At 35.8% G+C, this 14,476-nt stretch overlaps 1 protein-coding gene across 6 annotated transcripts in view; it reads left to right on the top strand.

Moving 5' to 3' along the window:
- GPC5 (glypican 5) overlaps positions 1–14,476 on the top strand; it is a 1,342,862-nt gene that overhangs the window by 480,612 nt on the left and 847,774 nt on the right. The window contains exon 7 of one of the 6 annotated variants that reach the window (XM_027589725.2): positions 6,513–6,631. The exons of the other annotated variants lie outside the window; for them this stretch is intronic. Coding sequence (XP_027445526.1) covers positions 6,513–6,542 — 30 coding nt within the window. The 3' untranslated portion in view covers positions 6,543–6,631. Of the gene's footprint in view, positions 1–6,512; positions 6,632–14,476 lie in introns of those variants that run through there. 6 annotated transcript variants of the gene reach the window in all.

Below are 14,476 nucleotides of genomic sequence, written 5' to 3'. Positions count from 1 at the left end.
TCTTCTAAGTATTATTAAATTGAGTATTGCTTTCTAATATTATTAGAAAATATTTTAAAAATAAATGATCATTTATTTTTGTTGATAGGGCAGATACATTTTTCTAGTCATTAGTTTTACAATTTTACCTGTATCTTAAATTTCCCCCATTACTTTTAAGACAATATCTAATAGCTCTTCACTATGAATGACAATAAAATTAGACTAGATGCTATTTCTTAATTTCTCTACTACTGCACTATTCAATTTTTGTAACTGGATATTTATTAATACTTTATTTTGTACTGTTTAATATGCTTATATTATTATGAGTGAATTGTGAACTTTAAAAATACTGAGTTAGTCTCAGCTGTAATATATGAGACAACCAGGGAGCTAATTCTGTCTACATGCTTGTTGGGGCATAGGCTCTCTTTCTCTCTTTGTCTCTCCACCCCCCCCCCAATTTTTGAAGTTGAATCATTTGTACATTGTCAGAACTGACAACAAAATGTGTTTTTACATTTTCCACACCATTTTCGCCTTAAATTTACAGATGAGGGCCTCTCCTAAGGATGAATATTTCTCCTAAGCAGCGCTAGGTTGACTGAAGTTTGTTCTCCAGCTAGTTCCTCAAGAAGATTGTTGGGGAGTAGAAAATTTTTATTCACCCTTCAGCATTCTTCTGGCTGATCTAAGAATTAAATTGACATGAGACAGATTAACAGGTGAAAATCAAATTTAATTACATGTATATGGGGAATCCACATAAACCTGAGTTTCCCAAGATGGGAAAATGAGGTAAATATGTCATTCTGGACTAAGGGGCAGAGGATAGGGGTCTGGGTCTTCAAAGGGAAGAAAGGCAACTCATTGGAAGAATGGAAAGAATACATGTTTGGTAAACAAGTGTTTGCTGGGCAGTGCAGAAATGATGGGATGTAGAGGACTTTGATCAAATAGGTCTTGCTAAATTCCTTCCTGTCTACCACAGCTAATTCATATGTTACTGAAATTATGTACGGTGATAGTTCCCTTTTTGGAACAGGTCCTCTATCTAAATACTTTTTGGCAACTAGCAGGGAGGAGAAAAAGAAAAGCTTGAGTCTTCTGTGTCATAAAATTAATCAGCTGGAAATAATCTACATGCCAAAGAGATACATTTTAGGGTAGCAAATTTTGTTACCCTACAAGATTTTACTCTAAACAATGTTCCCTGAATTTATGGGTGATCATAACTGTAAGCTTTATTAATTGATGATTATCTTGGGAAGATAAAGATAAAGCAATTGGCTTTTTTCTCTTCTTGATTAACTTGGAGATAGTTCCTCCCATATTCTGGTATCAACTTTTTGTGTGGAAAACTCTGATATCCCATTGATTTTCCTTTCTTATAAGTGGCCTTTGTATTAAACTTCCCAAATAATGCTTCCTTATTCATGAAAGTCCAATTACTATACAAGGATTTATCTTGGAGTTGAACATTCTAATAATATAAATATATGTGCCTATATGGTCTATCTTGGCCCAACATAGACAATTTTTTAATTGCTTTATCTTCTATATTTCTGTTTCATTGGAAGGATGGAGAGGATTCATTTTGTTTTTTTTCTCTCACCATTTTTCTTTATGATTTTTACTTTGGGGTCCCATCTTTCTTTTTTTCTTTGTAATTTAGTTTTTTTCTAAAATGATTTCATCAATAATCCTATTTCTTCCATGAATCCTACTAGTTTCAGTTTCACTCACTGGCTATCTCTTCCCCAAGTTCTTGTATTTCACTTCATCGGTCTTTATATGTTTTAAATTGTTAAAATTTATGTTGCCATGTATGAATGTTCTTTGGATTTTTCATCTGTTTTATAGTAATATGTTTCTGATGATTAAGAGAGTTGATACGTTCTTTTAAAATCTTTGATCTTATAATATTTTTCATGGATGCTGAGCAAATTCCTTTGTTATTCCTTATATAGGAATGTTGAATTTCCTTGACTAGCTAATAGCAGAAGTTTCTTGCAGAAAGTGGGAAACAAGTTATGGAATTTGTGCAAGCACGGCGGCCCAAGGGTTCTCTCATTGTTTGCTATAGTGATAAACTGTTGCCTTGTGTTTGGGGCTATTATAGAGCTGCTGCTGTTCTAATTCCTGGAACCCAAACTGGTTTGGAACAGTTTCCATTTATAGGCTTATCTTCTTCTGTTTCCTGCTGCCCTGCCACGAGTGTACAAGCTTATTATTCCCCTCCCCCTGCCAAGAATGATTCACTCAGTGTTAGCAGTTATATTTTTATGTGTTTTCTGAGATTTTTCCATTGAGCGTTTTGCTCAGTATTCTCTCTCCACTTCTCTGAGGACTCCTGTCTTCTTAGCTCTTAACTCTGCTACAGCATTTTTATAAACACTGATTGGGACCTTCTTCTCTGGGTTCATAGGTTTGCTTGTGGATTTCTAGTGATCTACCACTGCTAGGTCCCTCATCCTTTTAGTTGTTTCTTCTGACTTACCCTAGGCTGCTTCTTACTCAGTTCAGAATTGTTTGTGACAGCATGGTGCTTGATTTGTTGGAATGAAGGGTCTTTCTTTGTCTCATGCTCTTGTTGAAAATAATGTGTATAGTTTTTATTTTTGTTTTTTTCCTTCTTGTTTCTAGGAGAAGTAAGATGATTTAGAACTAAGGTGCTACTGGGCGCCTGGGTGGCTCAGTTGGTTCACGACTGCCTTCGGCTCAGGTCATGATCCCAGGGTCCCAGGATCGAGCCCCACATCGGGCTCCCTGCTCCGCGGGAGGCCTGCTTCTCCCTCCCCCAGCCCCCCGCTTGTGTTCCCTCTCTCGCTGCCCCTCTCTCTCTGTCAAATAAATAAATAAAATCTTTAAAAAAAAAATAGAGCTAAGGTGCTACTGTGGAAATATAAAAATCTTTGCACATCTTTAAATGATAGAAATATTTAAATGTACCGTTACTCCATATGTATCTACATCTACCTCTTTTCAGAAAATTTAGTTTGTTTTAGGTTTTATTCTTTTACATGATGACATATGAAATACAATTTCAATAAAAAATAATAAATTAAAAATAATCTACACTCTTTTACGGGGAAGTACTGAAGCCCGATATCTTCAGAAGATTTTCGGGGGGGGGTTCCTCATTTCTGAGTACTTCCCTGTATTATATAGTTGACTGCATTACCTGCATAGGTGCAAAATTATCCCTGGCCCCTCAGATATTACATGTTACATAGCAGGCTCGGTAAGTCTAGTGAATGGACAGCAGATGTCACTGTTGAATGAAATGAGCCATTCATTCTACTAATCCCATCCTTTCTGTTCTGGAAGTGCCTTTCCAGGGTCCAAATCCTGGGGTTTACTGATAAAGAGAAAAAAAAAAGTTAAAATTAAACTCAGAACCCTGAGTCAGTTTCACAACTTGGCTTGGCACCTTAGGGCATGGGATGTAAGCCAGCTTTGCAATTAACTGAACTTCGTTTGAAATTAAAGCACACTTTCCAGAGTTTACTCTTGCATAGTGGAAAATGATTTGTGATGTTAGAATTCTGAATTCTTGGGGCACCTGGGTGGCTCAGATGGTTAAAAGTGTCTGCCTTCAGCTCAGGTCATGATCCCAGGGTCCTGGGATCGAGCCCTGCCTCGGGCTCCTGGCTCAGCAGGGAGTCTGCTTCTCCTTCTGCCTCTGCCTCTCCCCCTGCTCATGCTCACTCTCTCTTTCTCTCTATCTCTGTGTCTCAAATGAATAAATAAAATCTTAAAAAAAAAAAAGAATCCTGAATTCTTGTGTCTTACTTTGTGCAATTTTTCCCCATTTTTTTTTCAACATGTACCTGCAGGTTTAACTCCAGGGGCATTCCATCTGTTCACACAGTGCATTTCAAACTGATGTGACATTGGGATTCATGACACACAGAAGAGCTATTTAGTATTAAAATGTAGAATTGAGCAAAGTCAGATTATTTTATTCTAATATATCCATCTCCTGAAATTCTCCTCCTAGTGCCTTTTACTGTATAATGTTATATTTTGCAGGCACCCATATTTCAATCCTTATTCACACTGAGGATTCAAATCTGGATAATTTCATTTTTCAGATAGCGTTCATTCTTTGTAAGAAAAGAGAAAATAACAGCATTTCCTGAATGTTTCTAAGGTATTTTAGTACTTACTTGTCTTTTTGCAATGGCCACCTGCTGACTTTTTGAGTAAGTTCTTACTTTTTCAATCAGAATTCTTCCGGGCTATACCTTATGTCCAACTAAGACACTGTTGCTAATTAATTGAGTTTGTTTTTTCTCTTCAACTATTTTAATTTTGTTTCACCATCCCTTCATAGAAGAAACACCAGTCAAAGTAGCGTGACATCTTCATCTTAATTTTGTCAGTTCTTAAGTGGGAAACTTGTGTAGTTCTTGCTGCCTAATGTGCCAGTATAGTGCTTGAGAGAGTGATCTAGAAAAAGTGCCATGTGAGACACAGTCTGTCTTCAGGGAACACTGCAGTGGAAATTATTGAATGAATTTCTGTCACTATTTACTTTGATCCCAGTTCTGCATTTATATTTTGCTCATTGGGAATGGGATATGGAGGGGTAGCGTCTTCTTTATCATCCCCCACAGCACTGAGCACAATGCTTGACCAAGAGTAGAAAGTCAATAGTTACTGAACTAGTGAAAGAATGATTGAGGTTTTATTAAATACTTGTGTTGCTTATTCATAATATGAAACAAACGAGTAGAATTTGAAAAAGAAAGTGATAGTGATTAGTTGAAATATTAGGGTACAGATTTACTCAGTCATCCATTGAGTGAATTTTCACTGGGCACCTACTATTTGCTGAGCACTCTTCAGGGTGGAGGGTATGTCGATGAATCCCTCCCTCGTGGACCTCTCACCGTCTAATTTGGGAAAGGCTCTGGTGACTACATTTGTGGTTTTGGTCTTTTATTAAAAATATAAAAAACAATCAACTGAAGTAGTTCTCCAAAATAGGTCACCTTTGTAATATTAAAAATACCCCAGAAATTCTTAAAATGTATTTTACGTAACAAAATCAATCCAATTTTAATAGTATAACCATTTTATTCACTTACAATTTCTCTCTGGTGGTTGGGTTTTGGCAGACATGATGTGATAGGTATTATACGTGGACCCATATTGCAACAAAGTGGGTTATAATGGAGCTCTAACTTGTAAATACTAACAAACCGAGATGCTGCAAAGTCAAAGTGAATTATCCATGCTATGGCACATATGCAATTTTAGTATGCCTTGTTAGTATACATGTCAGCTATATTTTGGTTTTCCCTCTTTATACAGTTATTACCATCCAGGAGAGACATATGGTGGGTCAACAGTATAGCTTATTAAGGTGTTTGAGGAAGAAATATTAAGAATGTTCACCAGATGGTGTTTAGCTCCATAAGAGTGCAAATGATTACCTGGTAGTTGCTACTGTCTCCTCTCCTTGATATTCATATATAACTTATAGTACTTGTGGAAACAACATTTTTAAAACACCAACGTCTTATCTTTGAAGAGCTCTCTGTATGTTACTGTACATTTGTTTGGTGTTAACTGACTACTCCTATTATCTCCAACTGTAAAACTACCCATTTAAAGTATAAAGAAAAGGCACCTGTCTCCATGTGTTTCCAGAATCCTAATTAAACAGAAATCTGATGCCACCTCCCAGAGCTCCCATTCATGTGTGTGCATTCAAAAATGAATATTATAAATATTTTACTATTATAAAAATGGTTAATTCATAACTGTATAAAAATCAACAGGAAAGGAAGAACAAGAGGAAAGCAACAAATCTAAAATACAAAATCTACTTCAAGAAGTTACATATAGGGGTGCCAGGGTGACTCAGTCAGTTGAGCATCCAACTCTTGATTTCAGCTCAGGTCATGATCTCAGGGTCAAGAGATCGAGTCCCACATGGGGCTCTGCACTGGGTGTGGAGCCTAAAGATTCTCTCTCTCCCTCTGCCCCTCTCCTGTCTCTGCTCGCCCTCTCACGCTCTCTTGTTCTCTCTCCCTCAATCGAAAAGTTACACATAGGAAAGCTCAGTAAATGAGTTGTAAAAGAAAAAAGAAAATATTTGCTATGCTGTATGGTTTAAGAGGTAGCTTCATATAAAGCAGAAAGAGACCAAGGCTAATAACCTGCCAGGGTGTGTGGTAGGAGAAATTAACATGGATCAAATCAATAATACCCCCTTATGTGATGGTGGACAGCCAAAGAATAATAGAAAGCAAGAAAATGTTTTGCATAACTACTTAAGCTGTTAGATTTCTGAACGTGGGAAAGCCAGATGCCTTATGGCTAACTGCAGCTGGAAAAGTAACAAATCAGAGGTCAACCTAATGATAGTGTAAAATTAGTGCAACTGCTTCGTAGGCAGTATATGTTCTTTTTTGTGGAGGACAGAAAAAAGTTCTTGCTTGATTCTGTGATGAACACGTGCATTTTTTGCTGTACTAGATTCTTAAGTCATTATCAAAATTTCACTTTGTCTTCAGATAACAGGAACCCTTTGGTTCACCCGTTAGAGAATCTGATACCATGGGATATGGACTGAGCTACGGGAAGAGCCTTTGTTTAAATCATATGCGGAGGTGGAGTCACCTCGACTGAAAAGATGCCAGTGCTTCATCTGTCGGTATCAACATGAACAGCCTATCTAGAGAGAAGCGCGAAAGTTGGTCACAACAAATACAAAGTTGGGCCCCATTAATTTCATAGAGGTTGGGATCAGCCAATTCTAAAACTTACATGCTCTGCCACCGCAACTTTCATGCTCCATTTCCCCTCACACCAGTGACCTAGACCTGCTCCCTAATTACTAAAACTGCCACGCTTTTCCATGGATTCATGTCCTTACCGTGCTGTTCCATGAGCCTGGAGTGAAATTCTCTGCTTTAGTTATGCCAGCTAATGCATATTTGTGTTTCAGTTTCCAAACCAAATGACCCACCTCCAAGAAGTAGTTTGCAAATTCCAAAGAAAACGTGTTTGACAGCGCTTGGTTGAGGATATGAGTAACGGGCAGAACAGATTGGATTCCAGTTCTCCAAATTACTCATTGTGTGACCTTGAACAAGTCACTAATATATGTGAGCCTGAATTTCCATTTGTATCAAATTAGAATAAGAATACTAAACTCACCGGGTTTTGGAAGGGTAAAATGAGATGATATTTGTAAAGTATGGCCAGTACAGTATCTGAATCCACAAAAGGTGATGCAGTGTTTTATGGTACTGATGCCAATGAATAATTTTAGTGCTCGCTATATGCCAGATGTTCTTCTCAGGGAACTTTATGTGTAACAACTCATTTAGTAGTTACTGTTAGCATGTCTGTTGTAAAATATGTACACTGAAGCAGAGGGGGAGTGGAAAACCTGCCCACTGTCCCATGTCAGAAAATGACAGAGATAGAATTTGACCCAAGGGATGTGGCTCCAAAGCCCACACTTCCCTTCCTCCCTAGCATGACTACTACTTGCCCTATTGTTACTCCTTCTCCTTCTAATCTGACTACTCACACACTGCTTTAGTGCTTATCACATTGCTTTATACTTTATTACCTTATCTGGATTGCCCTACAACTAGTTTAAGAGCTCCTTGAGGGTGATTTATTTACCTTTTCTGGCCCTCTAGGATGCCTGGCCCATACTAAACACTCATTAAATATTTACTGAAGAATGAATTAACAAAGTCCAATAAATAGAACATTTTAAGAATTATAAATTAGCTGGAAGACTCTGTACTGATCTCTACTACTCTACAGACATGTTTTATATTTTGAATATATAAATTATAAGAATTAGTAAAATTGACAAATTTTGTTTAGGTGTATATGTATACATATAGGTATACACACATTTTATATGTAAAGGCATATATGTATTTATGTATATATGGAAAGAGAGAGAGAGTGAAAGAGAAAACCTGTTTGTTCTGTCTTTTGATTGTGAATTCTAAATAGAAAATACCAACTAGTCTTCACTGTTAAGCAATATTCATGACCTTATTCCTTTCAGCTCAATTTATTTGGTTTTGGCATGTCTGAAAGTTGTGTCAGAAGAAACAAGCCTCCTGACTACCTAAATGGGATTTTGGTGATATTTTTAAAGCATTAATAACAAACAAGCAGATGATTCTTTCAGGTATTAATTTTCTGCCAACTAACCACATGTTTACAAACATTAAAGCAGCAGATATGTACATGCTTTGAACTCAGTCTCAGGCTCCTCTGTGTGTGTGTGTGTGTGTGTGTGTGTGTGTGTGTGTGTGTGTGTGTGTGTATCCTAAAGATATATAAAGATTTCTTTAGGATATATATAAAGATATATATATATCCTAAAGAAATCTTCACACAGGTACATAAGGGAACATGTAGCAGGACATTTATTGGAACATTTGTAACAAAGGGAACAAATGGAACAAAAATTGAAATATTGGTTTTTGGTGGCAGAAATAGGAGGCAACCTAGATGTCTGTTGCTAGGGGAGTGGATGGGGAAAACCCAGCATGTACACATCAAGAGATACTCTGCAACAGTTAGACACAACAAATTCAGTGCCTCCATAGCAACATGGGCAGAATTTAAAGGTCTAGTGTTGATTGAGAAAAGTTAGAATGAATTCTAGAGCATAACACCATTTATAAGAATGAACAATACAGGTACAGAAATACACCTTTTGCAAATTTCGCCCCAAAAGATACAGATTAAACACATTAGAGTCTTAACTCTAAGTGGAGGAGACAGAAAGGATTGACAGGAGGGAGGGTTTAAGGATAAATAGGAATAAATAAATAAAACAGAGAGAATAATGTTGATATGCCATAATCTGATCATTCTGAGCTCATTCACTACACCCGAGGAATGAAATTAAGTGAAACTAAATGGAATATGAATAATATAGTGCCTTCCTCATAAAAGAGGTGATGAGGATTAAATGAGTTAATACTTAAAAACACACTTCCAATACTCCCTGGCGCAGAAATACTCAATAATGTTCACTATTCACTCATGTATGTAACTTGCTTAGCTCCAAAAGGCATTTTGGTTGTGAAGCCAGGTATAAAAGAGTGCTCACTGGGAGACTTATTTTAATCTTAAATTGCTTGTTTATCTATTTTATCATGATGTCAATAAAAAGTTAATGATTAAATATTTATAACTTTTCTGTTTCTTCTTACATCTTCATTTAACCAGTTCTTCTTTCCTTATAGCTATAAGAATTTCAGATACTTACATTAATTGTATATATCTTCAGATGAATTGAAAGAAGAAAAAGACACATTTGCTTAGAGCATAAGGGATTTTAGCCAACGTCGGCGAATCAAAGGGTTTTAATTCACAAGGGTGCAAATTCATTTAGGTCTGTCATATCCTACAAAGGAAAATCATCAACCAGAAAGGGGCAGTCAGGCATGATATTAAACAGCTGAATGTGTCAAAATAATCACTCTGTGGTTACGGAGTCCCATTCAGTACCTCTGAGCTTGAGCTGTTGGCCATTGTGTGGGATTTTCACCCTTCTTGATAAATTGACCTGTTTTTTTCTAATATAATTATCATGAGGTTTTCTCTGAAATGCAAATTTAAATTGAATAAGTCCACTGAGTTATAGTTCTTGAAATATTTTACTTAAATATTAAATAAATTCAATTTGTAAAGGAGATTTGGATATGGGGGAATGTAGGGGGGGTTTGTTTTGTTTTTGTTTTTTTGCTGTTTATTGGTACAAGGTAGAATTGGACATACTTACTAAAGAATACCTAATTGCCTGAACAGCTAAATAGAAATAATTAGACAACTACAAGGTGCATTCCTCATAGAGATATGTGAAAGCCACTGGTTTTTTAAGCCTAGCAGTATACTTCTAGAAAGGTTCATTTTCAGGTTACTCAGCTGCCTGACTTCAGTGAACTGAAAAATTCACTGAATTATTAATAAAGAACAACTTACTTTAATGTTTCCCTTTAGAGTTAGTGAGGAAAAGCAGAGAAAAAAGTAAAAAAAACTTCTTTACGTAATCAAAAACCTATATTTGGAGTAATATATGATCAGAAAAGAAATTTAATGTCAGTTTTCACAGGACGTAATTTCATCAAGAGTCTTGGAAATATTTTGTTTTATTTCAGTAAATTAAGAGGGAGACAGACCAAAATAAATTGCTCCTTAGTGAAGTCTTTTCATCTGAATACTAAAGAAAAGATTTGCAGACAGTCATTGAGATAGGTATATATATTCACTTTTGAATTATATCTATTTGTAGAGATATTTGCGCCAAAATATTGCCTTGCAACTTGGGTATGTTTATTATTTGTTGTTTATGCTGTTAACCTTCAAAACAAAACTGCCAGTTATTTTACTGGCAAAAATGTTGTATTTGGGAACAGCAGAGAATTAAAATCTGGGACAAGCAAGCTAAGGCAAAACAATAGGCAAGTCCAGAGAACAAAGGGGAGGGGGATGTTGGGAGAGCTGTTAAACACAAAAAATCCATTAGAGTAAACTGGAAGTTGGAAGTATAATGCCTTTTCATTGGCTGAGTTGTGACGGTCTATCATTGGCTGGGCTGTTGTTGCTGGGGCAGGAAGAAAGCATTCTTCCACCTGCTGACATAGTAAAGTAGTAGCCAAATTAGTACCTTCATGAAAGCTGCCTCTCTTCCTGTTGGGTCTGCAATTGACAAGTCATAGAGGGTGAGCACTCTCCTTGGGAGCTTCCTGACTCCATTTTAAATGAGGTTTCCTTTTATTAATTTTCACAACGTTTGTCACCAATCAAAAGTCATCAACAGTCTAATATCCCACTGGCCCTGGCAGCCAAAAATTTATTTGATGCAGTATACTCATACATTAGTCATTATCCAAATTATTATCAGAGTCATAAAAGGCTTATTGCATTTAAGAACTGATGCCAGTATTTAAAAAACATAAAATAAAAACTATGAGAGTTTAGATAAGAACAAAATACTGTAATCTGATTATACACAAAATGAATAACTTTGTAACTTAAGAGCTTGAAATTAAATCTTTGGAAGGAAACACTCTTTCACATATGTTAAAGTAACACATTTGCTTTTCATTTTTATCTTGGTTATTCTTACCAATATTTCTGTTTAAAATATTTGTATTCTTCATATTATAAGAGTGAAATATTCTCATTTAGAAAAAAATGCAATGGTTAAAATTATCGAGGAAAATACTAAAATAATCCATTAATTAAAAAAATGATTCTACACTTGTTTTTGCTCCTCTTTTTGTCTGTATTTTTGAAAATTAAGTTAAAATTAGGGCACCTGGGTGGCTCAGTTGGTTAAGCAACTGCATTCTGCTCAGGTCATGATCCTGGAGTCCTGGGATCGAGTCCCGCATCGGGCTCCCCGCTCAGCAGGGAGTCTGTTTCTCCCTCTGACCCTCTTCCCTCTCATGCTCTCTCTCATGCTCTCTCTCTCAAATAAATAAATAAAATCTTTATAAAAAAAGAAAATTAAGTTAAAATTATACTCTATGGAAGTATTTACTATTTCTAAAGAATTATATATCATGAAAGATCTCTAAAACTGTAAATGTTTTAAAATAATTTATTTCTACAACATAATAACCTTTGTGTGAATATTCCATAATTTAACCATTAACAATGCATATTTTTATTGGTTTTAATTTTGTAAACATTTGCATATGAAAAGTTCCAGAATGGAAACTTCTAGAATGAAGGACATACCTTTTTAAGTTTCTTAATGCTATTAGCACAGTCTTTTGCCAGCAGTTTATATAAATTTGCAAGTCCATATTGAGTGCCTCTTTGAACACATGCTTGCTAACATTATTTCAATTTTTTAATTGTTTTTGTTTGTATTTCTGTAATTCCTATTGAAATTCAATATTTCTATCAAATGTTTACTAGTTATAATTGTTCCTTTTCTAAATTTTCTCTTATCATAGCTTTGGATTCTTTATTCTTCAAAGGCTTTATATTTTTATTCTAATTAATTTGAAGGAGTTCCCTATATTAATGTTACCTTTTGTTTGTTACATTTATAGACTACATGTCTTTAATCTTTTTGCTTTTTATCTTAATGTTTTTCACCTTTATGAATTTGTCTTTTGTTTAATTGTATAAAATGATCTTTTAGTCTTGATTGTCTGTACACAGAAAATCTTCCCTCATTCCAAAATCAGAATTATATTCACTTATGTGTTTTTCCCCATTTTAAAGTTTTCCTATACATATATATATTATATGTTTATCTATATATACATATGCATATCTATATTTAATCCCTTAGTTTTTCTAGATATGATTGTGGTATACAGTATGAGATACAACATCTAAGACTTTCCTCCAAATATTATTTTATTATCTATTATTTTTTTACCCACTGATTTAAATTTTAAGGCAAATACAGTATATATGAAACTTAAGATAGGTTAATATAGGTTCATTTATGTACTATATTTTATTTTATTATTTTTTTAAATTTTATTTATTTATTTGACAGAGAAAGAGACACAGCGAGAGAGGGAACACAAGCAGGGGGAGTGGGAGAGGGAGAAGCAGACTCCCCGCTGAGCAATGAGCCCGATGCGGGACTCGATCCCAGGACCCTGGGATTATGACCTGACCCGAAGGCAGACGCTTAACGACTGAGCCACCCAGGCGCCCATATACTATATTTTAAAATGATCTTTCAAATGTTCGTCTTCTTTTTTTTTTTTTAAGATTTTATTTATTTATTTATTTGAGAGAGAGAGAATGAGAGACAGAGAGCACGAGAGGGAAGAGGGTCACAGGGAGAAGCAGACTCCCCGCGGAGCAGGGAGCCCGATGCGGGACTCGATCCCGGGACTCCAGGATCATGACCTGAGCCGAAGGCAGTCGCCCAACCAACTGAGCCACCCAGGCGCCCTCAAATGTTCTTCTAATAGTACTTTACAGTTGTACTAACTGACGCTTTGGAGTATGTGTTAATACACTGTTGAGCCAGCTCCCCTGGTTCGTCACACCTCACCACTGCCTCTCCTTTTCCTGATTTTGATTTTCTTTTCCCTTTCTTTCCCCCTTCCTGTTTCCTTTTATCTCTTTCTTCTTTTCCTTATTCTTCTTTTTCCTACTTTGTTTTTGACTTTTCGTTTGTTAGTTTTTAATTTACTAACTAACCAGCAGCACTGGCATTATTTCCTTAATGTGTGTGTGTGTGTGTGTGTGTGTGTGTGTGTGTGTATGTGTAAATAAGCATGCCATGATTCTAAGGAGGATAAAAACAGTTATGAGATTTATTCAGAACATCCGTATATTATACTGTTCCTGTAACTTGTCACTTCATGCACACATAAACATACACAAGTGGAAATTGATGTTTATAATGAGCACTGTACACAGTACTAAATATTCCTTCAACTTGAAAAGAAGGATAAGAAATAGTTCATTATAATTAAGCAATTGAGATATGCCCTTTTGGACAGATGCTCCTTTTTCTTGCTCAATCTCTGTTCTGAGCTGCCAAATGCATCAGTTAAAAAAAAACAAAAAAACCCATCTTCAGTAACAATGCATCAGCATGTTCTGATAATTTTTCCAAATCACATTACCAGATAGTAACTGTGCTCTGAACTTTGATTTCAATGAAGTGAATTTCAATTCTTTTATCCATTCCTTGTACAAATATTGAATACCTCTCAGACACCTAGGATACAGGCCCCATTTTCCTTGGGCAGTATTTGAGTAGGGGTAGGATGAAGCAGGGATGGACCAGCCGCATGTAATAGAGACATGTATAAGATCAATACTAACTGTAGTGAGCATCGTGATAGAAATAACAGGCAGATACGTGTAAGAGATAATATCACTGGGGCACGGCTACTTTAGACAAAGTAGTAAGGAAATACCTTGCTGGTTGATAATTGATTTGTAACCATTTGACTTTAAGGGAGACATCAGATTTCCCCAAAGTAGAGATGGAGACCAGAGACTGTTCAACCAAGCCTCGTGGGTCATGAAAGGGACTTTGATTTTATTAAAATAGGGACTGGAATCACACTTTGATACCTTACATTATAGTACTTAAATTTTTTCAACTAACATAGAATGTCTTCCCAGCTTTATTGAGATATAATTGACATATAATATTATGTACCTGTACAGTGTAATGATTTGATATGTGTATATAATGTGAAATGATTGCCACAATGTTAATTAACACATCCATCAACTTTTGTGGTAAGAACTTTTAAAATCTACTCTCTTAGCAATTTTCAAATACGCGATACATCATTGTTAACTATAGTCACCATGCTGTGTGTTCCATCCCCAGCACGTGTTCATCTTATAACTGGAAGTTTATACTCTCTGACCGTCTTCTGCTATTTCCCCCAATTGGTGTTATCGGCAACCACCAATCTGTTCTCTGTTTCTATGAGCTTGGTTTATTTTAGGTTCCACATTCAACTTACATTTTAGGTTTACT

The sequence above is a fragment of the Zalophus californianus genome, chromosome 3 (genome assembly GCF_009762305.2).
Source record: "Zalophus californianus isolate mZalCal1 chromosome 3, mZalCal1.pri.v2, whole genome shotgun sequence".
Taxonomy (NCBI): Eukaryota; Metazoa; Chordata; class Mammalia; order Carnivora; family Otariidae; genus Zalophus; species Zalophus californianus.
This window is presented reverse-complemented; position numbering and strand designations above follow the sequence as displayed.